Source organism: Sycon ciliatum, chromosome 8 (assembly GCF_964019385.1).
Source record: "Sycon ciliatum chromosome 8, ocSycCili1.1, whole genome shotgun sequence".
In the NCBI taxonomy this organism is placed as follows: Eukaryota; Metazoa; Porifera; class Calcarea; order Leucosolenida; family Sycettidae; genus Sycon; species Sycon ciliatum.
The window spans coordinates 14,376,801-14,404,377 of NC_088650.1; the positions used below are offsets into that span (position 1 = coordinate 14,376,801).

General features: G+C 46.9%; 2 protein-coding genes across 3 annotated transcripts in view; one reads left to right on the plus strand and one right to left on the minus strand.

Annotated features, from left to right (window-relative positions):
- Positions 1-609: 609 nt before the first annotated feature.
- On the plus strand, positions 610-19,816 carry LOC135823776 (major facilitator superfamily domain-containing protein 1-like). 2 transcript variants are annotated; one of them, XM_065336620.1, is made up of 18 exons: positions 610-1,233; positions 3,004-3,056; positions 4,081-4,193; positions 5,302-5,344; positions 6,052-6,119; positions 6,879-6,987; positions 7,621-7,720; positions 8,169-8,267; positions 8,512-8,623; positions 9,170-9,226; positions 12,446-12,525; positions 12,725-12,801; positions 13,254-13,351; positions 13,861-13,973; positions 14,281-14,328; positions 14,660-14,705; positions 17,538-17,697; positions 19,367-19,816. In XM_065336620.1, exons 1-18 carry the CDS (start codon positions 1,095-1,097, stop codon positions 19,385-19,387), a joined length of 1,536 nt encoding a protein of 511 aa, XP_065192692.1. In that variant the 5' UTR covers positions 610-1,094; the 3' UTR covers positions 19,388-19,816. The 2 variants fall into 2 exon arrangements, with proteins under 2 accessions (XP_065192692.1, XP_065192691.1); XM_065336619.1 differs by having other exon boundaries at positions 611-1,233; positions 17,538-17,712.
- Positions 19,817-20,143: 327 nt separating this feature from the next.
- LOC135823775 (chloride channel protein 2-like) overlaps positions 20,144-27,577 on the minus strand; it is a 24,427-nt gene continuing 16,993 nt past the window's right edge. The window contains exons 21-26 of the mRNA XM_065336618.1: positions 26,868-26,944; positions 25,854-25,912; positions 23,728-23,763; positions 22,582-22,686; positions 21,291-21,377; positions 20,144-20,808 (exon numbers count right to left, since the gene is read on the minus strand). Of these exons, the coding sequence (XP_065192690.1) occupies positions 20,644-20,808; positions 21,291-21,377; positions 22,582-22,686; positions 23,728-23,763; positions 25,854-25,912; positions 26,868-26,944 (529 nt within the window). The 3' untranslated portion in view covers positions 20,144-20,643. The remainder of the gene's footprint in view (positions 20,809-21,290; positions 21,378-22,581; positions 22,687-23,727; positions 23,764-25,853; positions 25,913-26,867; positions 26,945-27,577) is intronic.

Here is a 27,577-nt window from a genome sequence, read left to right on the forward strand (position 1 = left end):
TGCACACACGACATCTCCACACCTGTGTATTAATTACTATTATTATTAAATAATTACTATTTTTTTATTATTATTATCTTCCTATCATACCCTGGTTTCTCATCGTGTTGCTTTGTACGGGCGAAGATCTCCTTTTGCCTTGTTCGGGCAATGATTGCCAGTCTACGTGGTCACCGTCGGAACCCACCTCGACATCTGTCTGGTTCGGCTGTGCTGGCGGCTGCTGAATGTGCCCTGGTGCCATAAACGGTGTACATGATACAGTACAGTTTCTTTGGTAATGGTGTTTCATTTACTTTTGTATTTTCAGCTCGTTTTCTTTGTATTTACCTCCTCATTGTTTTGTTTTTTACCAGGCGTGGGCCGGCCATCCCCTGACTTCAAAAAAAAAATTGTGTTGCTTTTGCCCGTAATCTGGTAATAAAAGAGGCTGTTTCACACACGACATCACGCAGACCACGTGGTACCTTCCCAGCCCGCGCGTACCGTTGACGTCACACAAATCGGGATCATGCATGCATGCTAGAAAGTAGAAGAACAGATTCAAACGTTTTGTACAAAAATTTCATACTCGTCCTCGATCGAGGAACAAACTACAAGTCATGCAACAAAGTCAAAGAGCTGGGCAGTGCAAGACCTGAGCCGAGGACTGGTCAGCACGCCAGCACTGCAGCAGCAGAGAGGCACAGGTGTGCAAGCTAGTCGGGGAGTAAGTCAGTGCAGTGCACTAGTGGTGGCTGTCCCTTTTTTGCACATGTACTCGTGTTTTCTTTTGTTGCTTGGAGCCCACGAGCATAGCACCCCAACTGCCAAGTAACAATTTTGTGGCACAGCTGAGGCTCGAGTCGTTGACATTTTTTCTCTACTCAGTGCAGTGCATTCAGCTCAGTGCAGTTACTTGTTTGACGAGGTTGTTTATTTGTTGGCCACTCCGAACAAAGCAGTCCTTGAATTTGTGGATTGCGGAGAGAAGGCAGCATTTCCAGTGCGTCTACTCTGTTGATGAAGTAGTACCTTGCCTGCAAACTGAGGTTACCACCTTAGCTAATACGGTGGAACGGGACGATTGAGCGAAGTCCAGGCGGCGGGAAAGTATGGTGACGGATGAGGAAGAGGCACTCTTGGCATCGGATGCGCCCGAAATCGGGGGATGCGGTGGTTCGGCTCTGTGCCATCCAGGCAAGAGAGGCCATCGCTTATTGCTCCTGGGTGTAATGTGCTTGTTGGGGTTCGGTAAGTAATCTGCTCGACACGTAGAGCTGAGGTAGTCAGGTTTGCTGTGGTAACAATAGCCACTAGCACTATTCCAGTTTTTATTTTTATATTTTTACTTTATTTTTTACAATACTTGGCGTTTGGACGGTTTAAAGGGGAAGTTAAGGCAAAAATTTAAATTTCACTAATTGTAGTCTTCGGGGTGCTGAGTCGAATGGTCTTGGTCCGAGAAAGCTGAGACGCTCCCTTCCTACTTGAATCCCAATCGAACTCGCGCACTTCCACCGAAACTGGGTGACTGCGCCCTACGAGATGGGGATTTGTATGCAAAATGTCACTAAAAGCGCCATTTCGTTCTTATAAAAGCACGGATGACCGCGATTGGCCCATATGTTGTAGTCTTTTGGACGCTGAGTCGACTGGTTTTGGTCCGAAAAGGCTGCGATGCAGCGTTCGCCCCTAATTCCCAATCAAACATGGTTGAACAAGCGGTCACGTGCTCCTGCGTACACCAGTCACCTGGTCACCGTGCCTGCAGGGTACAACTTACAGCCTGTTTTGACCTTTTTTGGGTGCAGTCCTGTCACTCGAGTTGAACCTTGGTGTGAAAGTTGTCGCCTGCTGGCGTGGTGACCAGGTGATTTTGGCACCCAGGAGCACGTGACCACTTCTTCAACCATGTTCGATTGGGAATAAAGGAGGAACGCTGCATCGCAGCCTTTTCGGACCAAAACCAGTCGACTCAGCGTCCAAAAGACTACAACATATGGGCCAATCGCGGTCATCCGTGCTTTTATAAGAACGAAATGGCGCTTTTAGTGACATTTTGCATACAAATCCCCATCTCGTAGGGCGCAGTCACCCAGTTTCGGTGGAAGTGCGCGAGTTCGATTGGGTTTCAAGTAGGAAGGGAGCGTCTCAGCTTTTTCGGACCAAGACCATTCGACTCAGCACCCCGAAGACTACAACTGGTGAAATTTTGATTTTTGCCTTAACTTCCCCTTTAATGGACCACTTGCCATTTGTACAGATCCACGAAATCCCGTAGAATCCTGTAGACCCGGAAGGGTGTTGAATGTGCAGAACCCTATTGTGTTTTCTGCTATTTCCACTAAGAAATGGGCCTGAAGGCATTTCATACGAAAACGTTATCCTGACAAAGATCTAGCTAGTCATTAGTTCTAACCAAAGTGAAGAAGCTGGAAAAGCGATTGCTGGTCATTGAATTATGACGCGAAAATTGGTCAAATGCGCATGCATATCACACATTCAACACCCTTCCGGGTCTACGGGATTCTAAGGGATTTCGTGGATCTGTACAAATGGCAAGTGGTCCATTGGGAGTTCTTTCAGTTTTTTGAACTTTTTCTCCAGTGTAATAAATCTTGGTGCCAGTGAATATTGTAGGTCCTGAGGGGGGGGGGGGGGGAAGGGGAGGGGGGGGGGGAAGGGGAGGGGGGGGGAAGGGGAGGGGGGGGGGGAAGGGGAGGGGGGGGGGGGCTGCTGGCACTGTTTAGTACAGGCACTGCATTCTTTTGAATTGAATATTGTGCTCAGCTTTTGGGTAACGTGCAGCACTGAAGTATGGTCAACAGAAGCGGGCGTGACTGTTGAATGTTCAGGTGGTGTAATGTGCCTGTCCATCTAATGGCAGTGCAGTCGTGTGCGTGTGCCTGGACAACCGCGGCTGCACTCAAAATGCGACGTTCGGTGAGGACAAACAAAACGCACGGATGGCAACTCACACTCCTTTTGTGTTGGTGGTGTTCTCTGTTGTCGTTGCTGCAGGCAATTATTACTGTTATGACCAGCCAGCCGCATTGGAATCAGAGATCATAGATGTAAGGAAAACAATATACAGCACTGCGCAATGAAATCCAGTCGAGTTTCTCAAGTACACGCCGGGGCGTTGCACAGCCCTAAACCTGTGAACACTGGGCTGAGAAAAGGTGCACGGCGCCAACTACTTGACTTTCGCGACTGGATTTCATTGAGCAGCACTGTACATGCTGTGCACTTTGTTGGTCGGGACCGGCTTTTCTCAGTATAACGACACTGAACGTAATAGAAGTGAAGTGGTTTCACTGGAGGATGGGGGTGCGGGACAAGGCACAGCACTGATGAGTGCTTGAACCGGTTTTGCTGGCTCAGCAGGACCGGTGGAAGCATTTTTTTTTGTCGCGTCCGGCCAGCCGCTCAGATATTGTATGTAGATCATGTGGTGGACACCAGTGACCGCCCACGGTATGTATATATGTACTGGGTGACCGCCCAGTGTATGTATGTATGTATGTACTGGGTGACCGCCCAGTGTATGTATGTATGTATGTATGTATGTACTGGGTGACCGCCCAGTGTATGTATGTGACTGCTAAGATGTTGGTCTTGGCCCTGGTAGTGTAAATGAAAGCGGTGCAGTATTTTGATTGGATGTGAACAGGCTGCCGACGGTGCGTTGACTGACTGAACACCATTACCGTGCTGCAATACTCTCCTATGTTGGAATGGAGGCGCACACAAATTTCGTACCTACAGACTGCAATCTACAATGCCAGGTACCATGCCTGCAAGTCGCCCGATTCTTGGCTTATTGTGCAAATGCATGTACCGGAGGACTTCTTTATGTTCCGCAGGTGAAGGGGAATTTGCTGTGTGTAGGAGGAGTTACTTTTTTTTATCTTGCCCTCACCTTTTTCTGTGGTGCCTGGGGATCCGGGGAGTCAGGTGTCACTGGCCATCACCACACACAATCTCCCACTCTGTACACCATTGCTCATCTAGCTCTTGACATACGCCTGTGACACGAACTACTTTGATACCATTTTTTGTTGTTGCTCTTTGCGTTGTTTCTGTCGTAATTCAAAGGTCTCGGGCGTAACTACAGCCCAGTTTGAGCTTCTCTATGCTCTCTACTCGTACCCCAATGTCATCCTCAGCGTGTTTGGCGGTTTCCTAATCGACAGAGTAACTGGACTAAGGTTAGTAAAGTACTCCTTACAGTCAGAACTCTAGCTAAGAGGGTAAGCAGCGGCTTTCGGCCTGTACTCGTTTAGTCCAGTCTCCCCGCCATCCATGCGCTCTCCCGCCAACCTTGTTCACCAGACCAGCTAGCAACACGACTCCAAGTTCTAGTGGATACTAGCATCAATTCTTGCACGCAGCTGTTTCGATCATACAGATCTCATCAGTGAAGGTAGTGGAGCACTGAAAGGCTGGAACTTGTGAATAGTACCCCTTTTTAATACACAGAATTACTGTGGACATGAGGTACGTACTTTGAGGTAACATACATGTAAGTGCAAACGTATGGAGATAGCCACTAGCTCGCTCTCATACGCACAAGAGTTCTGCAGGCATAACTGCATGTAGTACTGACCAGTCTGTGGATACGCAATGGATCCTAACGCGCTAAAAATAGCACACGGGAAATTGAGGTGACAGTTTAGACATTGGGCTTCAGCGCAGCCTTGTGTGTGCCTGTGTGACCTTGCACGTATTCTCCATGTGTTAGCACTAGTGCTAGCTGAAAGTGTGCGCAATTGCGCTACTTCATCTTCACAGTACTTCTCTGTATAAAAAGAAATGCTATTCACAAGTTCTAGCCTTTCAGTACTCCACTACCTTCGCTGATGAGATCTGTATGATCGAAACAGCTGCGTGCAAGAATTGATGTCAGTATCCACTACAACTTGGAGTCGCGTTGCTCGTGTGGTGAACTTTGCTGGCCGGAGAGTGTATGGGTGGTGGGGAGTTTGGACCCGGAATCAGAACTATCCGTCTGTTTTCTCTTGCCGTTATATTTCAAAGCTGTGTTTTCTAAGACTGTCTTGCTTTGCGTCTTCTTCTTTCGGTTGCTCGGCTTAAAGAGAGCAAGGGATTTGATACGATAGCTGCAGCTGCGTACGATTCTGTTTGGACATTGTTGTTGTTGTTTTATTTTACTTCATCAGATTTACAAGCAAGGATGCCTTCTCACCGGCCAGGGGCCAGTTCCTAGAAATGATGAACATCTGCACTGTAATAGTATAGTATTAGAAGAAGATCTGTTAGCTGACCTGTTCTTGTTTTGTCTGCTGTGCTTTGCAGATGGGGAGCTGTCCTGTTTGCCAGCATCATCACTGTTGGTCATGTGAGTACACTCGACCTGTCCTGGTTCCATGCTCTTTCCGTTATTTTCTTCCTATGCAAGTCGCAACTCCTGTTTTGAGTTGTTTTTCTTCTCTCTTTTTCTTTCCCTACTAGTTGCTGTTACACTCACTGATCCTTATGCACAGATATACAGCATTCTCTCACTAGTGGGACCATTGTTATTAGGCTAGGGCCTGTTTTGGACTCCCCACTCTAAATAAAGAATACAAACAACAAAACAATGCACGTTTTAGCATGAATTTGTGATGCCACCACCAGGAGGAAGGGATGGGGGGGGGGGGGGGGGGGGGGCTGTATTCGAAGTCATGTGTAGGAATTCAACCACATTCCAACCATGCACATGTGGTAGATTTTCTTGTGACCAGACGAGACCAGACAACGCCTGCAGACACCAGCACGAATACCGCACCAGCCATACTCCACAACAGCTAAACGTTGCTCACTGAAGATGGCATCTACAAATCCTGTACATGTGCTTGAGTAGATGGACTGCACACACTTTCTTTTGTATGCTTGCAATGTCATGTTTTTTTGTGACGATGTGCATGTATGGTCAGAAGTTAGCTGATTGACTGTGCTGTTGCAAAGGTTTTCCGAATGCATGATGTTGTTGTTACCAGTGTGGACCGAGGGATTACATGTACCGGCTTCTGTGCGTGTCCTTTTTTTGTCTCTGCTCTACTGCAGGCCATCTTTGCCTTCGGTGCTCAGATCAACTCGTTCCTCACCATGGAGATTGGACGTTTTGTGTTTGGGTGAGATTCTTGTATTTGCCTGGGGTTGTTTCTTTTCGTTTTGATCGCTATTAGACTGTGGCTGGTCTTCGCAAGGCTGTCGCTGTTGTTGGGAACACAGCCATGGCTATGGTTCTGCTCCCGGTGGGTATTTATTTCTCAAATGGTCATGGCACTGCGATAAGCAGCTTGGTGAGGGCGACTCCCTGTCCTCTTGTCAAGACGTCAGTCTCTCCCCAAGAGTGTGCAGTATTGGAAGTGGGGTCTCTGACGGGAAAAACAAAAACAAAAACAAAAAAACATCCCGTGTTCCGCATCAATGTTGAGTACGTTTCGTACTATGACTATGTACAACGACGGTCAGCGTGTACGCGGTATGGATACCAAGGGATGTGTATCATGGCTCACGTGAGCGGTGTGGCGTTCTGTTAGGAAGTGCTGTATTTCTACTCTAGTGCTCACTGGAACATTGTGGACACGCACAGCATGAACACTATTCGAACACCGTGTTATGTGAGTTTTCGCCATAAACGGACTCGGTAGCAAACCCAATCCGATTTGGAAACTCATCGCGGGTTATGTACTCTTGCTGAAACCAGGGTTCATTGTTGTGTGTTTCTGATGCTCATCTCCTATAATGTAGTGTGGGCGAACATTTTGGCTTTGGCAGTGCAAGTCCTAAACCGGGTGTCTTTGTCTTGCTGATAGTTTGTGTGTGTGTGTGCGTGTGTGTGTGTGTGTGTGTGTGTGTGTGTGTGTGTGTGTGTGTTGTGTACATAGTCTTGGTGGAGAGAACCTTGCAGTTGTGCAGAATGCGTATGCTGTGAGCTGGTTCAAGGACAAGGAGCTGAACATGGCATTTGGCTTGCAGCTCAGTATCGCCCGTCTGGTAAGGCGACGGTCTTAGTTGTGCCTTTGCGATGCCTGTGTGTGTAGGTGTGTACCCGTGCTAGCGCGCGCGTGTGTGTAGGTGTGTGTGTGTGTGCGTGTGTGCGTGTGTGTGTGTGTGTGTGCGTGTGGTGTGGGCATGCGCATGCGCATATCAGGCTCGTATCCAGACGAACACATCACCTGCCAACTATAACTGTACAAAGTATACAGATATAAAGTGAGGTGATGATAATCTATAATTAGCATAACAGTATAAATACAGTGCTTGTTAGTTACATTGGACTCGGAAACCATTACATTGGCAACCTTGTTGGAAAAGAACCATGTTACAAGAGACCGTGCTTTTCTTCTCTAGTTCCTGTCTGTTCTTTGTTCTGACATAACATAGCAGAAATGTCTGGTTGGATGGCTGCTGTAACTTATGCATGGATTGCTTGTTGAGCAAAGGTTGGCATTGTCGCTGCAATAGTGCTTGATGCGCACAAAGTGCAGAGCCATTCACACACAGGGAACAGAATGAATCAAGTCGTTTGCTGGGACTCCGACTTTTCACACAAAGATGCGGTCATAATCCAACGATAACAGTGCGTCTCTTGCTCGTTGTGGTGTTCACAAATTTCTTGTTCTCCAGGGCAGTACAGTGAACATGCTGAGCAGTGAGAGGGCCTACTTTGCTGGCTTGAAGATGGGCTTCACCCGGCCCCAAAGTATTGGCTTTTCCCTCTGGATTGGTAAGCTTTGCAACCAGTGCTGTCCTGTCCAACATCAGTAGGTACCGCTTGGCGTGGAGAAGTGCATGTGCTGCTATGTCTTCTCTCAGGTGGCTCCTACGCGGTTGCCACTTGGACGACGTAACTGGATCACATCAGACTTTAAGTTGTCGACAGTCCTTGCGTTCCTCAGCTGAAAGGTCCCTCGCACTCTGACAGTCTGTAGCTTCAAGGTCCTGGACTGAGGGTGGTGCTAATGCCGTTTGTTAGTCCACATGCCGTTGGCTCGGCCATCAGTGTGTTCTGCTCGACCAGTGTGAAATCCACCTGAAAGAATCTCTCTCTCTCTCTCTCTCTCTCTCTCTCTCTCTCTCTCTCTCTCTCTCTCTCTCTCTCTCTCTCTCTCTCTCTCTCTCTCTCTCTCTCTCTCTCTCTCTCTCTCTCTCTCTCTCTCTCTGTGCCATTGCAGGTGCTGCATTCTGTGCAATGTCCTTGGGTGCTGCATTTCTTCTGTGGCATTATGACAAGCGGCGGACACGCTTGCTCAAGCTACCTGAACATGGAAGTGGTAAGCAGACAAAAAGTGCCGCACCTCTCATCTCTGCTTGTCCATGGGTGGCTCATGCCATTCCTTGTCTTTCCTAGGCCATCATATGATTCTGGATGAGCTTAAATAGAATGCATTTGCACTTCGAATGGCTAGTCAAGTCCCAGATAGCCATTAATTTCCTTTTCTACACGGTGTGCGTGTGTACGTGTGTGTGTGTGTGTGTGTGTGTGTGTGCGTGCACGTGCGTGCGTTGTTCTTGCAGGTGAGCAAGTCCGTGTGAGGGACGTGAAGGACTTCCCGCTCTCGCTCTGGCTGATCTTCTTCATCTGCGTTGCGTACTACGTTTCAATCTTCCCGTTCATCAGCCTTGGAACGTATGTTTGATTATGCAGTCTTGATTTACTCTATGTTTTCAGCTGCTGATAATGGCTCACGTACTGTGAAAATACTGTATAACATACACTCAAACATCTCTAATCCGGGCACCTTGGGCTGTGAAAGGGTACCGTTTCTGATTCGTGAGAGCATGCCTGATGAGGACCCCAAGACACTGGAAAGAGCCACCTGGCCCAGAGCTGCCGTCTCGTCCGTGCCTCCTCTCGTGTGCGTGAATTTGACTGGATTCGAAATAATAATGTCAGGAACTGACTCTGCGTGCATTGCACTTGGTCACTGAAAAGGGTTCTGTCGTGATTTGTTTGTGGCCGTTTGTTTAATATCAGTCATGATGTATTGTGTTTGTATTTGGGCTTCCCCCATGATTTTAAATTCTTTTTTGACAGGGTGTTTATTCTTTGTTTGTGTTCAAAGATATTGTGCCCTTAGTACGGAACTCTGCGTTTATTAATGTCTGTAGCATTGCGGTCTCTATTGGTATGATGTGTTGTATGGTGCATTCTGTTATCTGTTATCTGTTGCAGTGTCTTCTTCCAAGACAAGTATGACATCTCCTCCGGGGAAGCTCATCTCGTTGACAGGTATTGACAATATTGCGTACACGGACCTTCCTGTTTCTGTATTTGTGAACGTAGCTAACTTGCAATGGTTGACGGTGATTAAACTTTGGTTGTATTCGGCTTGTGCCCTGGTTACTAAATTACCCCTCAGTTGACTTTTCCTTGGAGTATACCAGTCCTGGTGATGTCCTAGATAAGACATCACGGAACCCAGCATGCCCCAGCATACATACTATGCTGTTCCCATAGTAATCGTGACACGTGACTCAAAACTTTGTGTCGCGTCCGAGGAAGATGAACATGTCGCACTCAAAACAAACGCAACGAAGGCCTTTCGTCTCAAAAGTAATTAGTTATCGTTCTCCTGGCGGCTTGCCTCAAGCGAGTCTAGATTTGTATCTTGCCTCTTGCCTTCCCGATTTTTATTTTCCTTGTTGTGGAGTACGCCTGGACAAAGGAATTGGCAATCGAATCGTTTTGGTCGCATTGAAAATTGCAAGTGCACAAGAGGATTGGCGAAGCAATTTGTGTTCGCACTTTCAGCAGAGCAGTAGCTGCTGCTGCGATAAAGTTTTTGCTTTCGCCATTGGTTTCAGGCAGCAGAAGGATCTGGCTGAAAGCGATGGCGATACGTCCATGACCACCACGTCCTGGGTTGATATCCAAGAAAGACCGTCCAAGGTCCAGTTTTAGCCAAGAGCTGTCGTATCAAAGAAATCAAAAACGCCAACAGCAAGCTTTAGCCAAACAATATCTTCCAGGCAGTAATTTACGGGCCTAGCGCCTGCTGCCTCGTCTTCCTCCTCTGCATGACCAGGTTTGGGGCGAAATGAACGCACGGGGCGTGAAGAAACATTCCAAAGGCAAAACATTCAAAATTAGAACCAATCGTTTCCAAAGAAGCGCCGCGTGGCTACTAGAAACCCCACATGAAATCCCCAAACGAAAACGGCCATTCGGTCGGGTATTCAATGGCGAATCGAATATACACTACCTCAATCCCCGCCGATGTCTGATATTCTCCGCCTATTCCCTCAAACTTGACCAATTCGGAAAGAAATCCATCGCCATTACGATCGTGCATCCTCCACATACATTCAGAAATGCTCACGCAGCACTTCTTTTCATCGCGTGTGCGCGACCGACGCTTCCATGACAACTCTGGGACAGGTAACCAATCAGACTCATTCAGAGTGCGATGTCCTAGATAGGACATCTCCCCGACTGGTATACAGTCCAGTGCATATACACACTCTAGCTGTGTTTACGCCATCCATGTCTACCCCACCTATCAAATTTATATCACTCACCAACTGTCTAAAATAGGGTTTTGACGAAATGTAATCGGTCCGGCAATTTGTGCCCTCGCGGTATCCATTGTGCATTCTGCCTAGATTATATTGCCTGGAGGCCTGTGTATTGGCATGCTCGTAAGCTGATCGCCCGAGGGACCTTCAAAACTAGGTGCCCGTGTACAGGTGGTCGCCTTAAAGGGGCACTCCGGGAATATTTTCGGTGGGGTGTTCTCTTCATGGGGACCTTATATTATGGCCCCCAAGGAATGGGGAATCGCGAGAACTAGACCCAAAAAGTCGATATATGAAGCCAGGGAGGGCCAAGTTTGTCTCCTCTTTTGATGGTTTTGATGACGTCACGTGTGATTAGTATTCAAATTCTCTGCATTTGAAGATCTTAGTTGTTTGAATTTTCTGGCGATGAAGAACGATGTTTGGTCAACATTCCCAAGCTTCACAACTGCGGACATACTCTAAGGAACCTGAAGGACCCCCTGAGGTGCCCCTGGTAGAAGCGCAGCCTGATGAGGGCCAGGAGATTGGAGCGGACGACTTCACTGGTCCGAGTACGAGGATCCCGAAATTCTCTATACGCCGTGAGGCATATGGTCAGAACAGTTGTGTTTAGACAAGCTGACGCGAAGTCGGGGTGAAAGGGCTGTCAATGCTAACAGCTGCAGCGCTCTCTCGACAGCGAAGGTAATCGACTGCCCTCTGCATCACCCCACATTTCTGGCAGGAACACTAATCGTTATTTCCTTGTCGACCAGTGAAGTCGTCCGCTCCAATTTCCTGGCCCTCATCAGGCTGCGCTTCTACCAGGGGCACCTCAGGAGGTCCTTCAGGTTCCTTAGGCGCCGGTCACACATGCATGGCGCTTTTGCGACACCACCAAAGCTGCACCACAAAAGTTGGGATATCCCCGGATCACCATGGATACTGCGCCTGGCGCCACGGCGGCAATCTCAAAAGCGCCACAACCAAAAAATTGGTGGCGAAACACAAAAGCGGTAGTGCAACTTTTGCGGCGTTGCCGTTGTTGAATCTCTTGGATCTTGGAAAAATTAGTTTTTCATCTCTCGTCATGAAGTGGACTGCTGACCAAGAGCAACTGCTCCTCTCCCTCTATTTCGAGATCAACCATCCGACATGGGACTCGACTCAGGCGTCCACCGATGCTCAAGGAGCTTCCGCAAGATTCAAACGAAGAGAAATTGAACAACATGAATATTGAGGCAATCTCCATAGCTCTCCGCAGTCGCTGGTCACGACGTAGTCGGCGATTCTGGGCGTTTCTGCGATCCATACCAGCGCAGGAAAGGAATTTTGAGGCTACAGTCTTTTTTCAGAGAAAAGTTTTACGACACCTGTGGAGACCCGTGAAGCTGCGTGCGTACCAAAGCCTTTGCATGTGTGATCGCCGGCAGAAAAGAGCCGCAAAAGCGCCCACTGCCAGCGTGTTGGAGGCAGCCGCAAAAGCGGTGTCGCCGTCTGCATGTGTGACCGGCGCCTTAGACTATGGTTGCAGTTGTGAAGCTTGGGAATGTTGACCAAACATCGTTCTTCATCACCAGAAAATTCAAACAACTAAGATCTTCAAATGCAGAGAATTTGAATACTAATCATACGTGACGTCATCAAAACCATCAAAAGAGGAGACAAACTTGGCCCTCCCTAGCTTCATATATCGACTTTTTGGGTCTAGTTTTCGCAATTCCCCATTCCTTGGGGGCCATATAAGGTCCCCATGAAGAGAACACACCACCGAAAATATTCCCGGAGTGCCCCTTTAACCGGACCAGGGTCATTTGATTGGAAATGCCATCCCTTGGTTCTAATTGTAGTTGTCCTCTGAGGCAGGTTGTCGCGAGATCGAAGCGCTTGCTTTGACAGGTTTTATTGTAACGTGATTATACCATTTTTCCTCTGGTTTTCCGCTTTACAGCTTGGTTTATCTCATTTCTCTCGGCGGCGCGTTCGTCTTTGGTATTGTTGTCGACAAAGTCGGTCGCAACTTGTTGTTCGGTGAGCATGCCAGAATACTGATTGCTGTGGGTTTGCTGCGTGCAATGCTTCAAGCCAGGAGACCCCGGAAACTTGTCTGAACATGTGACTTTGGACTTTGCACGCCCGTTTGAATGCATTGTTGTCTTGACGATTCAGTGCTCTCCTAGGTGACTGTCTGTGTGTCTTCATCTGCCCAATGTCTTCCTGTGCTGTGCAGTGAATATTGCGATTGTCTTCACCATCGTCTCCCATGGCCTGCTGGCCTTCACGTTTGTGACACCATACGCTGGACAGGTACGCTATGGTATACAGTGTTCTGCATGGTCACGTTGGGCGATGGTAAAAGCGCATTGCTTTGCTTTGCTGGGAGCATAGGATTGATTTTCGTTCTTTTCTTTGCTGTATGAAGCTCTGCCCCTTGCATGCTGCACTGTGTGTGTGTGTGTATGTGTGTGTGCGCTGTTTCCGGAGCAAAGCTGGGCACCGCCGGCACAACTGCAACCGCAGAACATGCAGCTCTGGCTCCGAGCGCCGCACCATCCCATGTCCGACCTGCTCTCGGAAGTTCACACGTCTCCAGTACCTGGCTCAAGACAAATGCAAGAAGTAACTCTGCCCTCCTTGCCTCTTTGAGGCACTGCATCACCTTTAGGTGGCAGTTTGAAGGTTCAAGGTGTGTGTGTGTGTACGTAATTTATGTGTGTCCACTTCAGTGATCTTTACTGTGTTGTATGTGCTGCATGCAGATCCTTATGGGCACTGCATACTCACTACTGGCCTGTGCCCTCTGGCCCATGGTTGCTATGGTGATGAAGGAGCACCAGCTTGGTACTGCTTATGGCATGTGAGTGGTGATGCGTTTATGTGTCCGTATTGAGTGGTTTCACATCTGTCACATGACCACACGGGCCAGCCATGTTGGTTTCTAATCCACTGAACCCTTGCATCTATGGATCACATTCTGTGGGTCACATGACGTCGGCCATGTTGATTCCACTGTACACATGATGACATCATGGTTACTTTCTACACAAAATTAGTCACATGACCAGAATGTGAAACCAATCTATTGTAAAACTAAGTGAGTCTAAAGTCTGCGTTGTCCTGACCCCAGTCGGGCTGTGATGCAGCAGTCGCAATGGGTCGCGGTTGTGTGTCCCCGGTACCCCAGTTGGCAGGGCACAGCCCCAGAAAAACAGAAAAACTGAGATACTGTGTTCGGTTCCCGCCCGTAGATCCTTCTTTCGCAGCAGCAATTGAACCTCCGGAATTGTCTACAGATCTGTATTACCTTGTGCATGCTCATGCTAAGTTTCTTTGTTTTCCTTTGCCGGTGTCCTGCTCTTGCACCAGTATGCAAGCCATCCAGAACCTGGGCCTTGCCGTTGTCGCCTATGCTGCTGGAGTGCTGGTCGACAAGAGTGGATACCTCCTGCTCGAGTGCTTCTTCTTGGCCTGGTTGTGCTGTGAGTGTTCTGCAAATGAGCACAGTGCATGCCTTGTGTGAATGTGTGTACCAATAGGCCTGATAGTGATGTCATCAATGACATCTTAATTCATATGTGCACAGCGGACAGCTCCCGTATGATTCATTGCGCAACATCCATGCACTCTGTGCCTTGTGTATGTGACAAATGTAATGTGTATCACACGACATTTTCCATTTGGTGAGTTTCAGGTTTCTTCCTCATCTATTGGGCTCTGCGTTCACTATTCGCCTGATCCTGTTTTCTTTTTTTCTGTTTGCTGTGCATGGTGTGTTTGTGTGCACAGTGGCCCTGTTCTGTGGAATGGTCTTGTATGTTGTTGACTCTGCACGAGGTAAGACTGGACCCCCCACCCACCACCACCACCACCACCGCCACACACACACACTTTCTTGCATTTTATTAAAATGTTTGTGTGTCTGCAACTGCAGATACAAGCACACATGCACATTCCCGCACACACTCATGTGCGTGCATGCCCGCGCGCGCACACACACACACACACATTGCACATTTGAAAAACATCACACTGCTACTTTGCTGGATGTCCTCTAGCTTGAGTAATGTATAAGCTTGATGACATCACGGATGCATCAGAAGCTAAAAAGTGCTCCTACCTTGAAGTATGAGTAACACCTTGTTTGTCTGTTTCCATGACTGTACAGGCGGAAACCTGAACTTGTCTGTTGCTGAGCGTGATGCCAGGAAACTGTGAGTTGATCCTGATGTGTGTGTGTGTGTGTGTGTCTGTGTGTGTGTGTGTGTGTGTCTGTGTGTGTGTGTGTGTGTGTGTGTGTGTGTGTGTGTGTCTGTGTCTGTGTCTGTATCTGTGTCTGTACTGGTGTACCAGCACCACCGTGTTGGTAGTGAAGCGGCCTGTTAGTGTGTTACTAAACCGACGCTGGGTGGTGTATGACTGTTCAGTTTATCCTGTGCTGGTCAGATTCAGCTATGTGTACTGGTACTGTTGATAATGATGTCTCTATTGCCTCCTCGCTGTCTAGTTTAGTGCAAGAAAACGGTGCATGTGCCGGGAGGCTCCACAATGTGCAGGCTGTTCGTTCAGCCTTGGCGTTTTGATTAGTGGACCTGGGGCTGACCTTATACTGGCGCGTTGGTCATCCGTTGCCCCGCGTGTACACACTTTACAATGGGACCTATGCATGATTTCCCCACTATTTGGTGTTGCGGGGCAAGTCCACTTCAGGAATTTATAGTGTACACTGTAAGGCCAAGTAAAAAAAAAAGCTAGATGATCGTCCCCGTCCGCCCCAGTTTTTGTCAGCGCCCCAAGAAATATTTTATTTTTTAAATCGTGAGTTTTACTATATGGACCACATACTACTAGTATATCACAACGTCAGTATCGATCTGCTGAAGAAAGAAAAAGAAAAAAAGAAAAAAAAGAAAAAAAGAAAAAAACCTTGATGTTGTTGTGTACACTGTGTGCATGAGAGGGTAAAAAGTAAAAAAATAAAAATAAAATCCTCCCGCCCTCCCCGATTTTTCCAAAAAAAAGGACGATCATCTAGTAATTTTTTTTACTCGGCCTAATACCAGCCTTGCAAAATGTCGTGAACTGTGTACAGAGCCAGTCATACTCACAGCTGTGTACAGAGCCAGTCATACTCACAGCTGTGTACAGAGCCAGTCATACTCACAGCTGTGTACAGAGCCAGTCATACTCACAGCTGTGTACAGAGCCAGTCATACTCACAGCTGTGTACAGAGCCAGTCATACTCACAGCTGTGTACAGAGCCAGTCATACTCACAGCTGTGTACAGAGCCAGTCATACTCACAGCTGTGTGCAGAGCCAGTCATACTCACAGCTGTACTAGGGCTGGTTGTACACTCAACGTTTCTTATCCAGACGCCTCAGATACGGGCTTTACTGGGCACCTTCAGCTTGATTGGCTATGGCAAAAGTGCTTCTTCGCTTTTTAGTCATGTATGCGAACATGCTTTTGTTAAAAAAAATTGATATACACAAAACGTAGCTCAGGACAGCTCATCTAGTATGACGTGTCCTGAGCTACGGGCTAATGTGAGCTACGAGCAATGCCCGGTCCCAAGGCGCCCGGATAAGAGATGCTTGGGTGTATGTTCTAGGCATGGAACATGTTGTCCGTGCAAACAGGCTGCAGCCATGTTTTATACACAGGTAACTTACCATTGTGTTTGCAAGAGGATACACGAGTTGTGCATCGAATTAGCCTTGCTCCAATATTATACATGTGCTGTGTGATTGTGTTTACATGCACAAAGAGAAAAAGGCCCAATGGAATTGTGTTTTACAACACAGTCCGACTAGACCTCTTCCCTTGATTTGTTTAGATAGCTCTGCATTAGAGAGGTTAAGTTTCACGTAAAAGTCTTACGTCCGTGAACTTTTACGTCAAAAAGTGAAAAAACTCACGTAAAATTTGACGTGTTTTACGTCAGTTGACTGTCCCGCACGTAAGTTCATGACGTGAGTTTTTGGAAGTTTCGCTTGGTTATTCCAACCGAATTTGTGTGAGTTTCCGGAATTTTATCGAGTTTGTAGGAAGATTTGATATTTGTGCGAACTAAACCCGAATCCTGCCAGGCAAAATTTCACGTCACGTCGCACGTGTAACTTAACCTCTAAAAATTACACGTAACGTGAGATTTGCACCGCGTTTTGAAAAAGGGCAAAAAACGTGTAACTTAACCTCTCTATTATTATTATTATTACTTGCATGTACGCGTTGGAGTCAACCATGCAAGCATGATCCACAACTTCGCTTATGCTGAACATGATAAACAGGACTATTATTATTATTATTATTATAGGCTTTTCCGCGTTGGCATCGCCAAGCAAGCTTGGCTAGCCTTCGCATAAGCTGCTCCATAATGATGAGACGAAACAATGAATGCATGTATATCCGATCTAGGACAGAACCAGGGTTGCGGATAATTTTGAAGAAAGCTGCAAGTTGTGTTGAGGAACACAAAGTTGCAAACTCTACGAAAGTAAACTGCAAGAAATGTTTTGGGGTTGATCTCATGATTATTGTAGTCACAGGTTGTGTTAGTAGCATTAAAGGTTGTGTTTTCACAGGTATATTGTTTACATTCCTATTCTTTTACAGGATAATATTTTCACAAAATATGTTAGTCAATGAGTTATGTTATGGTACACCGTACAGCCATGTAGCTGCCACAGGTGGAAGCAGTATTAGGCTTTGATGTATGCTTTTATCACTTTGCTGCATAGGTCTTTCCAGTCTTGTCATGACTGGGAGATGGCATGGAGGAAACAGGACTATGACAGAGGAAAGAAATTGAGCTAGAACGATGATATAATGATATAATTATCATATACAATGTAGCTCATGGGTATTGAAGATATGTCATTTATGAATATGTCTATATGTCATTGAATATTGCAGCCTGAGTGATAATAATAGTGCTATTTAGTAAAATTTAGTATTGTGCTCTGCATACTGAGCACAATACTATTTGAGCCGATTGCCACAACTACGAATTGCGATGATCTGGTTGTGCTTTGCTGTTTCAGGGCGGCGGAGCAGAAAGCGACCATTTCGATCGACGGCATTGCTCCCGTCCTCTCCGACCAGAAGCTCTCGCGACCGGTGGACCTGATGTCGAGCCAGGACAGCAACTCCAGCTCCGTCAGCGGCTCCACTGATGACGTGCGCAACCGCCTGCTCAATCGGGTAGGCCTTCAGGCGGTCAGTGCAGGGACGTAGCTGGTCCCCTTTTTTTGGTGTGTGTGGGGGGGGGGGGGAGGCACGGCCGCATATGTGTAGGATGGCTGGTGCATGTCATTCATGGTCGTTATGTGCATGCTGAACCTGGGTCAAACAATTTAAGGAGGGGAAGGGGTGCATGTGGCGCTTGTGCTCCTTGCAGGCTACGCGACTGCAGTGGATCACATGTTTGGCGCTCGAATACGTTACTCTCCCGTCTATGCACGCTTGCGTGGTGTAGCAACAAGAGTAGTGCTGAAACGAGTACGCCGAGTACTCGAGTACCCGCTCGTTGAGTACTCGACTCGATATCAAAAAAGGACTCGATAAATAAATAAATAAAAAACTTGATAGCGACGTACACATCCGTCGTCCATGTGGCTTTGCAATGAAAATTTGTGTTTATTGAAGGATATTGAATTGCGTAAATGGTGTGCAAAAAATGGGTATGTGGTACTGACATATATGCGCATGATTGCTTATAGAGTACTCGATACTCGACTCGATAGTGACAGTACTCGCTCGATAACTTATAGAGTACTCGTTTCAGCACTAAACAAGAGCACCGTATTTTCCAGAGTAAACGCTGCTGCACTTTGTAAGAACACCGGTAACTCACGCAGAAAAAAGTTGATGCGGCTTATACTAGGATGGCCAGGTTAGCGGTGATAAACAGGGTAGATGTCTGTATTTTGTGACCAATAATCTGGGTGCAGCTTATACTCTGGAAAAATACGGTACATGCATCCAATGCTCCTTGACTGTAGGCGAACAAGTACAGTCAGACCTCGCTTAACCGCACACATCCGTTTTCCACAAAAAAAAATACCCGGATACGCGAGGGAACCGGATAATCGAACACACATACTTTATGTATGCATGGCGTATGCCGTAAATCGGTAACCAAGGGTTTTCTTCCGGATGGCGGGGGATCCGGCTATAAGAGGACCAGATAAGCGAGGTCCGAGTGTAATTGTCTTCATTACAGTAGTATGGTTTGGCTTGGGTTCTACAGTGCCGGCCAGAGAAATCCAACCTTTTGAATAGAGTACTGAAAAAGCCATATATATATAACGAAGTACTAACTCCAACGAGTTAACGAGGAGAAATCTGTCGTTAAAATAGAAATCGTTATACAGAAATCGACACGTATACTGTCCTTTTGAGCGTTAAGAATGAGTGAGAATCGTTACCTTTGGTACACGTAAACTAGTCAATTTTGGGAAATCGTTATATATGCGCCTCGTTAGAATAATGGCTTCTACAGTAGCGCCGCTTTCGAGTGCACAGAACAGTATGTGTAGTGCTAGGGCTGCGTAGCGCCCGGCGCTATTTTATTCAAAAGGTTGGATTTCTTTGGCCAGTGCTGTAGTAGCGAGAGAGGTCACAGACTCTTATTAGAGAAAATGCGGTATGTTCATTTACTTGACTTGATTAAAATAGAAGGAGTCTTTTAGAATGAAGGGGGTGTTCATTTTGGGCGGGCAATTAATTTCTTGGTCCTTGAGGGTGGCTGCATTCCTATGGATGCGGAAAACACGGCCTCTAGCCGAGTCTGACGCTAACCGTGATTTTTTAATAATTTTTTTCTGATTTTCGGACTCTTGTGGTCTTCTGTGCTACATTCTCTGTGCAGGATGCACCTGTCCACGGTTAGGAAGCGTAGCACTGGCTGAACTCAGCACTGACAGTGCGGAGTTGGAAGTACAAAACACTTTAAGTAACGGCCGATTTCTTTTCTATCTTGAATCTTTTTTTGTCGACTTGCTATCTCTACATGACCGTCTCTATGGCAATTGATTGCGAATCTCTCCTGTTGCAAATATTTTGAGAATTTTACTGCTATTGTGCATTGTTTTCTTTTCTTTTTTAAGCCTGTTTACGAATTTATCGTATTGCAATCAATGCAACAATGTTTCCGATTTGTACCCGTGTTGCGCGTGCATGTCATGTATTCCGTCGCCCATTTTTCCAATTTTTCCTTGCAAATGCGTGTGAAGTCTGTGACCTATGGCAAATTTACCAGGCATTCTCTTGTATTGCACATTCTAGATCAAATTTTGAATAAAATTCCCCAGGATTTTCATTTCCTGTAGTAGGGTTCTGGACAACCATGGCAACTGTAAGGAGTTCCTTCCCGTTGAACAGTTGAACTTCACCTGGCCCTGGAAGAGCCAATTCGTGTGTACTTCGAAGTAGATCTCTAATCCAGTATGGTGGCCTGATATGAGATACTAGTATGTCAATCTTCTTGTCTTCCTGGGCCTCTTCCACCTACATGTACTTGTAACCTTTCCCCAGCATCGGTCGGGTACCAGGGCGTGCATTTCTTCTGTTGAGTGGTGGAAGTGGCCTGATTTTATCCCTATTTGCCCGATTTAATACTTGATATTTACAAAGAACAGCACTGACAGAGTAATACCGAGTACCGGTAGTGCATGTCAACCATCGGCATCAGAAAATTACCAAACTCAACCTACAACTGTACAAGTGTATTCTACCAGAGTGCGGTACTTCGAAAAACGTCAAGTGTGCTCCTACCAATATTGCATGATGGAGCAATAATAAATATATTGGTGGTGAAAGTGGCTAATTGAACGGTGATGCAAATATTGGCGAAGGAAGCTAATTGAACGTTGATACAAAATAATATTGGTGAAGGTAGCTAATTGAACGTTGATACAAATATTGGTGAAGGTACCTAATTGAACAGTGATACAAAATATTGGTGAAGGTGGCTCTAAGTAATCAGTGGCACATTGTTCTGTTCTTGCCGCTAGTGGTGTAACACCACACGCAGTTCACTTTGATTGGGCTGCTAAACATACGTCATCCTCCGTCATGCTGTTCGGCGCTACCGGTGTATTGAAATCTTCAAGTTCTATCTCTTCGAGTACTCTGTGCGCGCGCAGTTCACTTTGATTGGCCTGCTAAGCATACGTCATCCTCCGCCATGCCGTTCGGCGTTACCGGTGTCTCGATATCTTCAAGTTCTATCTCTTCGAGTACTGTGTGAGCGCTGCTGATGTTCTGGGGCGGATCCACTGCCTTGTCGAGACCATCAACTGAGTTCCGAACCTGTACCGGGAGCCAATGATGATAGCGAGAATGGCAGTAAGGAGAACAGCACACAATCGAGGCAAGTAATGACGGAAGTAGGTGGCTTCATGAGAGAAGTACTGGAATTGCTGTCAAGAACGGGTTTATTCAGAAAACCAATCGTGTGAAACCATGAAGTAAGAGCCAATTTGTCCAAAGCAAAAAAGACAGCCCGAATAGAACACTGGATTGAAGTGTAAGATTGAACACAAAAGCTTGACAGGAAACCGTTACCCAAGTGACCTACAGGCATGCAGCGGCGACGGCATGTCTCCACCGGAGTCAACACAGCTGGCAGCAATACGCTGAAAAAGAGCTCCCGTCCTGCTCCCCTCCCTCCCCCCCCCCCCCCCCGGTGTAAATGAGAACTGTAGTACCCCCCCCCCCCCCCCCCAGGTGAAAACTAGAACTGTTGTACTGGTATACAGTCATGTACATGTATGTACTGTGGTGCACCTCACCTCTTCAATAGTGATGACTCCGACTAGCCGTCCCACTGACGTGACGTACATATGATTGAGAGCGAGCAGTGAGAATAGCGTATGGATCTGTAGGCAATACGGTCACAGAAGCATCATGCGGCCATTAGTTTCGACATAGCATGCATGCGGAGCTCATTGCAGGGTAGGTGAAGCATATCAAAGTATACTTTTCGGAAATCAGCGCCTGTCTGAAATAAGCGCCACATCATTTCAAGGCTTTTGTGTGGATGTATTTCAGATTAGGTGAAATTTTAGGGCTCACAAACTTCAAAGCCCCTCGGCCAGTATTGCCGAAAACGGCATACATTTAACTTCTATGCAGTGGCATGGTCTATAGATTACCCACTGCATTCTGTAACCATGGCAACGGCACAATCCAACAGCCGGTGCACCGGTACAAGTCACCATGCAGTATGCGAGACATCCGTTTAGTATCAGGGCAGCAATGATGCAACGACTTTAACCTTTTGCGCCCTGGTGCTAAATCCCCTGATTCCTGCCACCGGCCGCCCTGCCATACGCAATAGTCCCAGTATGCATTTGAAAATTATCTAATTTCACTCATCAGTTTCGTAATTATTTCTTTTTGGTCGCATTGGAAAGCTACAGATGTTCTCTCTCTGAATATCGCCACTAGACACCCGGCAGGAGCAACAGAATCGCCTTCAAGCCTGTTGAGAGCTGCCCTATTGCGCCTGAGCGAGATTCTGTACCCACCTCCACAAATTTTATCGTTTCTCAATTTTTACTCAACGTAGAACGATGATTCAAAGTCCTGCAGATTCATGAAGCTCAAGCGATTCATTTGATCTCTACTTCGCATGCGCTGTGCAGCGATGAGTCACTGGGAAAGTCCCCGTTTGAGGCACGCCGACGCACTTTGAAGCGCTCTGCGTACAAATTTTCGAAACAATTTCAAGCGTATCCGTGTTTCGTTCTTCGATACTCAGTGATTCCGCACCGCGCTATCAAACGACATACCACTGGAAAGCTTATTCTCTCACCTTTCCAATGAGCCATCATTCGCGACAATCGGATAAAGGACAATGGAGTTACGGCAATTTGAACAGTGATGTATATGCACTGTACAAGTATGCGCTTTTACTTGACGCACATATGCGGCATCAGGAAATCAGGGTATGACGTTTTGACGCACATGTGCGGCATCAGTCCGGAAAGGGTTAAGTGTATCGTGTAGGACACACTGGAAAGGGGGGGGGGGGAACTGGATAAGCGCAACCTGCGCCAGCGCTTGCAACGCAGCCAGTACCTTTGGAAAGCTGGTAGTCTCGACGACCTGGAACGGCGACGAGTCGATATGACTGGAGATCAGATCTACAGGCGCGTCCATGATTGTACGGTCCTGCTTCACACACTGCGGAGCAAGATAAGCACACATCGAACAGGGATGATTTACAACAAAATTGCAATGGCTTGAATCTGCAGTTATATTCAATTTAGGCCACATACTCGTACATGCGGGTCTGTTTAATTCGTATGTACATGATGCACTGTTGAATTTTAAGACAGTCTTGTTGTACATGTGGTCGCGCTTGTAGCTCTGTGTCGTACATGCGGCTGCGCGGGTGTCTCTTGTCGTACATGTGGCTGCGCTTGTGTCTCTTTTGTCGTACACGTGGCTGCGTATGTGTCTCTGTGTCGTACATGCTGCTGATCCGTGGTACACGCCGCTGCGCCGTCTTGGAATGCTTAGTACATGCCGCTGCACCGTCTTCTGTCCCCTCCGTATGCATTATTTATCATCTCGTCCCCGTTGCATACACATTTTCTCGTCTTGTCTCCGTTGTATTTGTCTGGTTGCCGTCTTGTGTCCGTCGTATTTCCCCGTCGTTCGTCTTTGTCTCCCGTCCTGTTCAGGCCTTGTTGTACTTTGCACAGGCACCTCTTTAGTATCCCTCACCCCACTTTTTCCCCTCTTTTCTCCACGTCCCCATAATATATTCTCTTGTCCGTTTTGTTGGAGCGCAGTTCTCCAGTCCCCTTACTGAAAGCCAGTTAGAGAAAACGCTCTCTCTCCCAGTGTGCACGAGTCTTTTGTTGTTGTGTGGAGTGGCGAGGAGAGCCGCAGTTCGTCGGATTAAACTGACGACAGTCTTTCCCTTCGGGGTAGTTTGTTTGAGCTCTGCCTTTGATCGCCCACTGTGCAACAGACGAAGACGGAAAAGCCGTGACAATAGCTGGCAAAACTATCGACTCAGGCTCTCTAACAAGTACTAAGAAAGTAGTCCAATTTCAATTTGAACAAGCGGCAAGGCAACATTAGTTAATCACACTTCGACAACTCAATTCAATTTGTTTGTCTTTTAAATCTGGTTTGCGTGTGTACTTGCAAGCAGCAAATGGACTTGTTGACAAATGTACAGCGCTATTAAAAGGTTACAGCATTGTCACTTACTGCATCTACAAGTTGATCTGTGAGGGTTGTCAGTTGCTGTAAGTGTGACAAAATAGAACACAGAACTGATCGTGATCCAACGAACTCAAGACGAAGACTGCTTTTCACACCACAGCAACATGCGAATGCACCAACACCACGTACACACACACGTACACACACACACACACACACAGGACGTACACACACACACACACAGGACGTACACATAATAACGTACTACAACACATGTACAACAATTTCAAGTTGCCTGCGCTATAACACAATGATACCGTCTTAGAAAGACGGCTAGTGAAAACAGACACTCGTTGAACACCGGACAGCACCTACTTTATATCAGGGTGTGGAAAATTATGGTATTTTAGCAGGCGCGTACGCAGGGGGGGGGGGGGGGGTTCCCGTTGCCCGGAAACCCCCCAAATGTTCCAAACGAGCAACATTTTTGGGCATTTTTTGGTAGGGCGCGCGATTGATCTGACAAGAATGAAAACTTCAACAGGTCATAACTCAGTCAAATCTCGCTCAATTCCAACGATCCAAATATCCAGATCGAATAGAAAACTCTCAGCTGTCGGTAGAAACAATTCGCGAAGCGCTGCGAGCAATGTTTCTTGAGATATATCATTCGTAAGTTGAGCCGCGATCTCGGCAATTTCCAAAGCGCGCAGTGCGACTTGAGTATCGAGAATTTGAGACTGTTTGTCACATCGACTTGCTTAAGTTTGCAGGGGCTTCACTTGTGATATTCTCAAGAGTATACAGCAAAACAATCGAAACTCTGCGATCGAGAAAAACGAAATCGCTGGAGCAGGACGCGTTTGGGCCTTTGTTTGGGGCATTTTTCGCACCGTTGCTGCACTCTACCGCTGGTACAGTGCAGGAGCGTAGCAGCAGGTCCGGCCAGTCCGCCTGTGGCCTGACCAATGCCAAAAGTGCCCAGAATGCAGGATTTTGCTCCCTAATTTCCAATTTTTCCCGGGGGGGACACCCCCCCGACCCCCATGGCCATGCACCCGGACCACCTCCAACGGCGGTGCTACGCGCCTGCAGTGTCCTGGCTATCATGGTCGACCTCATTCTCTTCTCTCGTGGACGTGGATACCATTCCACTTCCAGGAAGATTGAGCGGGTAGAACTGATGAATATGATGAATATGAATATGAATATGATTAGGGGTGAAACGAAGGTGTCAAAGGTTCGAAGAACCTTCGTTTTCATTTGAAACAAACCTTCGTTTTCAATTCAAAAGAAGGTCAATAGACGATTTCTGCACACACATGCACTGATCTTCCTTGTATACAGGAGGTACTGTACTGTAGTTTGGACAGTCGACTAGTTTTGTGTCCACTTGGCTCCCGGTAGGTGCCACTGCAAGTCCATAGTAGGCCACGGACTGCGCTTGAGCATGGCCTTTCACGGCCAAGGTGGCAAGAAGTACAATTGTGGTCTTGGGCAGTTTGGGGTGCAAACTGCGCAGTGCAAAAGCTATGGGTGTGCCAATTGTGGTGACTGCATAGCAAATATGTGCACAGTCGTGTACTTTGTAGGGCACATGCACAGAGTGTGCTTGAAGAGAAACTGTGAACTGGTAAAAGAATCCTTCGACACCTTCGTTCGTTTTCATGGAGAAGGTTTGTTTGGCAAATTGAGACCTTCGTTTCACCCCTAAATATGATCCAAGGAACGCGAACAATGCATTGTTTATGATTCGGTTGGAAACCCCCCTAGAGGTGACCCTGCGTACGCGCCTGTTTACTACTTCATGGGACGGACATCCCTCGAACAATGTAGGTGCCGCGAGTTCGAATGATTCGGTTTTCCAAGTATGGTCATCGTGGAGATATATGCACTCAAGTAAGTTTCAGTGGCATGCCTGCCACTATCAAAGACTCCAATGTGAGACTAGTAAAAGAGAAGTTTCAATGATGCATCATAATGATCACTAGTATACCCATTGCTGTTTTCACACTGCCAACAATCAGATTCTGGCACTTTTTATAAGATCCCAGGAATGAAAACAAAAACTTCCATTTCTGCAATAAACGTTATGCAGGCAAGGACAACACACAACACCCCCCCCCCCCTCTCTCTCTCTCTCTCTCTCTCTCTCTCTTTCTCTCTCTTACCTCAGCCTGATCCTCTCCAGAAGGCAGTAGGAGACCGGCCACCTGTGACATGCGACGACCTGTACCCAGCCAGACACAGAGAGACAGCAATAACCATTTACTAGTTTAACACGTTAATTATTGTCTCAAAAATAATAATTGCACATCAGTAAAGCAGACCACTGAACCGAGTTAATTAAGAGCCATAGGAAAGAAAAATGAAAAAGAAGGTTAAAAAAAACTGCAGCACATTTCCATTGGTACATGTATTCGAATATTTCAAGAGGACGGCTAGTGGGGCTATTGAAAAAAGGACATCTCCCATTTAAAGGCAATATTGCATTGCTAAGTCCACGCCTGGCTGCATGTGATACGACTCCCGATGATGAGCTAAGTCTGTGATCAGACCGACAGCTTGCTCAGTCCGATGCGTATGCTGGTCAAAAACCCAGTTCCGGCGGAATTATAATTGAGTTTTCGAGCCTAGTTTGGTCTAAATTGGATTTGAAAAGTCCAGAGATCAATTACTGTAAATATACAAAATTTCGGCGCTGCAAAATTTCGGCACTTCACGATTTTTGACATTTCGGCGGCGATTTATTTTCGGCGTGGGGCAGAGGGCATGGTATAGTGCGACAGATGCTGTGAAAAATTTCATCGGCGTTTTAATTTAGGCGTTTTGGGTCGGTGCCGAATATAATAATAGTACAGCACGCATATAGCTCATATGAAAAATCAAATGAGGGTCATGCATCTGTCGACAACGTCGAGCCAGTGCGTTCTGTCTGAGGCAAGTTGCTCCGCTTCCAAAAGAGACATATTGAGAAGTAAAAGGTCATTCCTAATGTTGTCTACCCATCTGGTCACTGGTGCCGAATATAGCCGAAATTAAATAGCTGCCGAAAATCTGTATATTTACAGTATCAGTTTTGAATAGACTTTAGATGTGGACAGTGACTAAGCCCAAAGGATTGGGTGCCTTTACACAAGGCACGTCAGGATAAAGAACATCTTCCAACTGAGACGGTGACATACCTAGACTTCGTTTGAGGCGCCTTGGTCGGCTTGCTATCTTCTCTTCCAGCTGCTGCAGGTCCAATCCGGTTATCGATCTATACAGAGAGCGGAACAGGCACACACACGCACACACGCATGCGCGTGCACACACACACAAGATATGATCTACCGGTATACACAGAGCAGAAGAAACATGCACACAGTGATCTATATATACAGCAGACTGACAAGCACACACATCACCAACAATCAACTCATTGCCCAGCACCGGCGTTCGTACTGCACTGGACTCTACTTGCACCAACACTGTCACATTTCAGTCATGGACGGTGAGATGAAGGTGCGGGGGGGGGGGGGGGGGGAAGTGATGATGACTTCGGAGAAGTCCCGACTTGGTCTTTGCTCATGAACAACGGATGGCCACCGCCCCAGGGCGACACTGTCTGCCTCCGCGAAGGTAAATCGTATTGCTGCCAACGGGCCTTCCCAAGCCAATCTCCACATCATACTCTACATCACACTCTACATCACCGTCTCTCTACATAGGAAAAAGAACTTCTTCAATGATCGGTTCCCTCCAGCTATGAGTTCATTGTCTTGATAAGCAATATTGAAACACATCCTTTTGAAGTACATGAAGACAATTATACTATCGAAGTGCAGAGGTCTGTATGGCAAACATATAGTATGACATGCATACACAATGTCATGTACACGTACATTATACA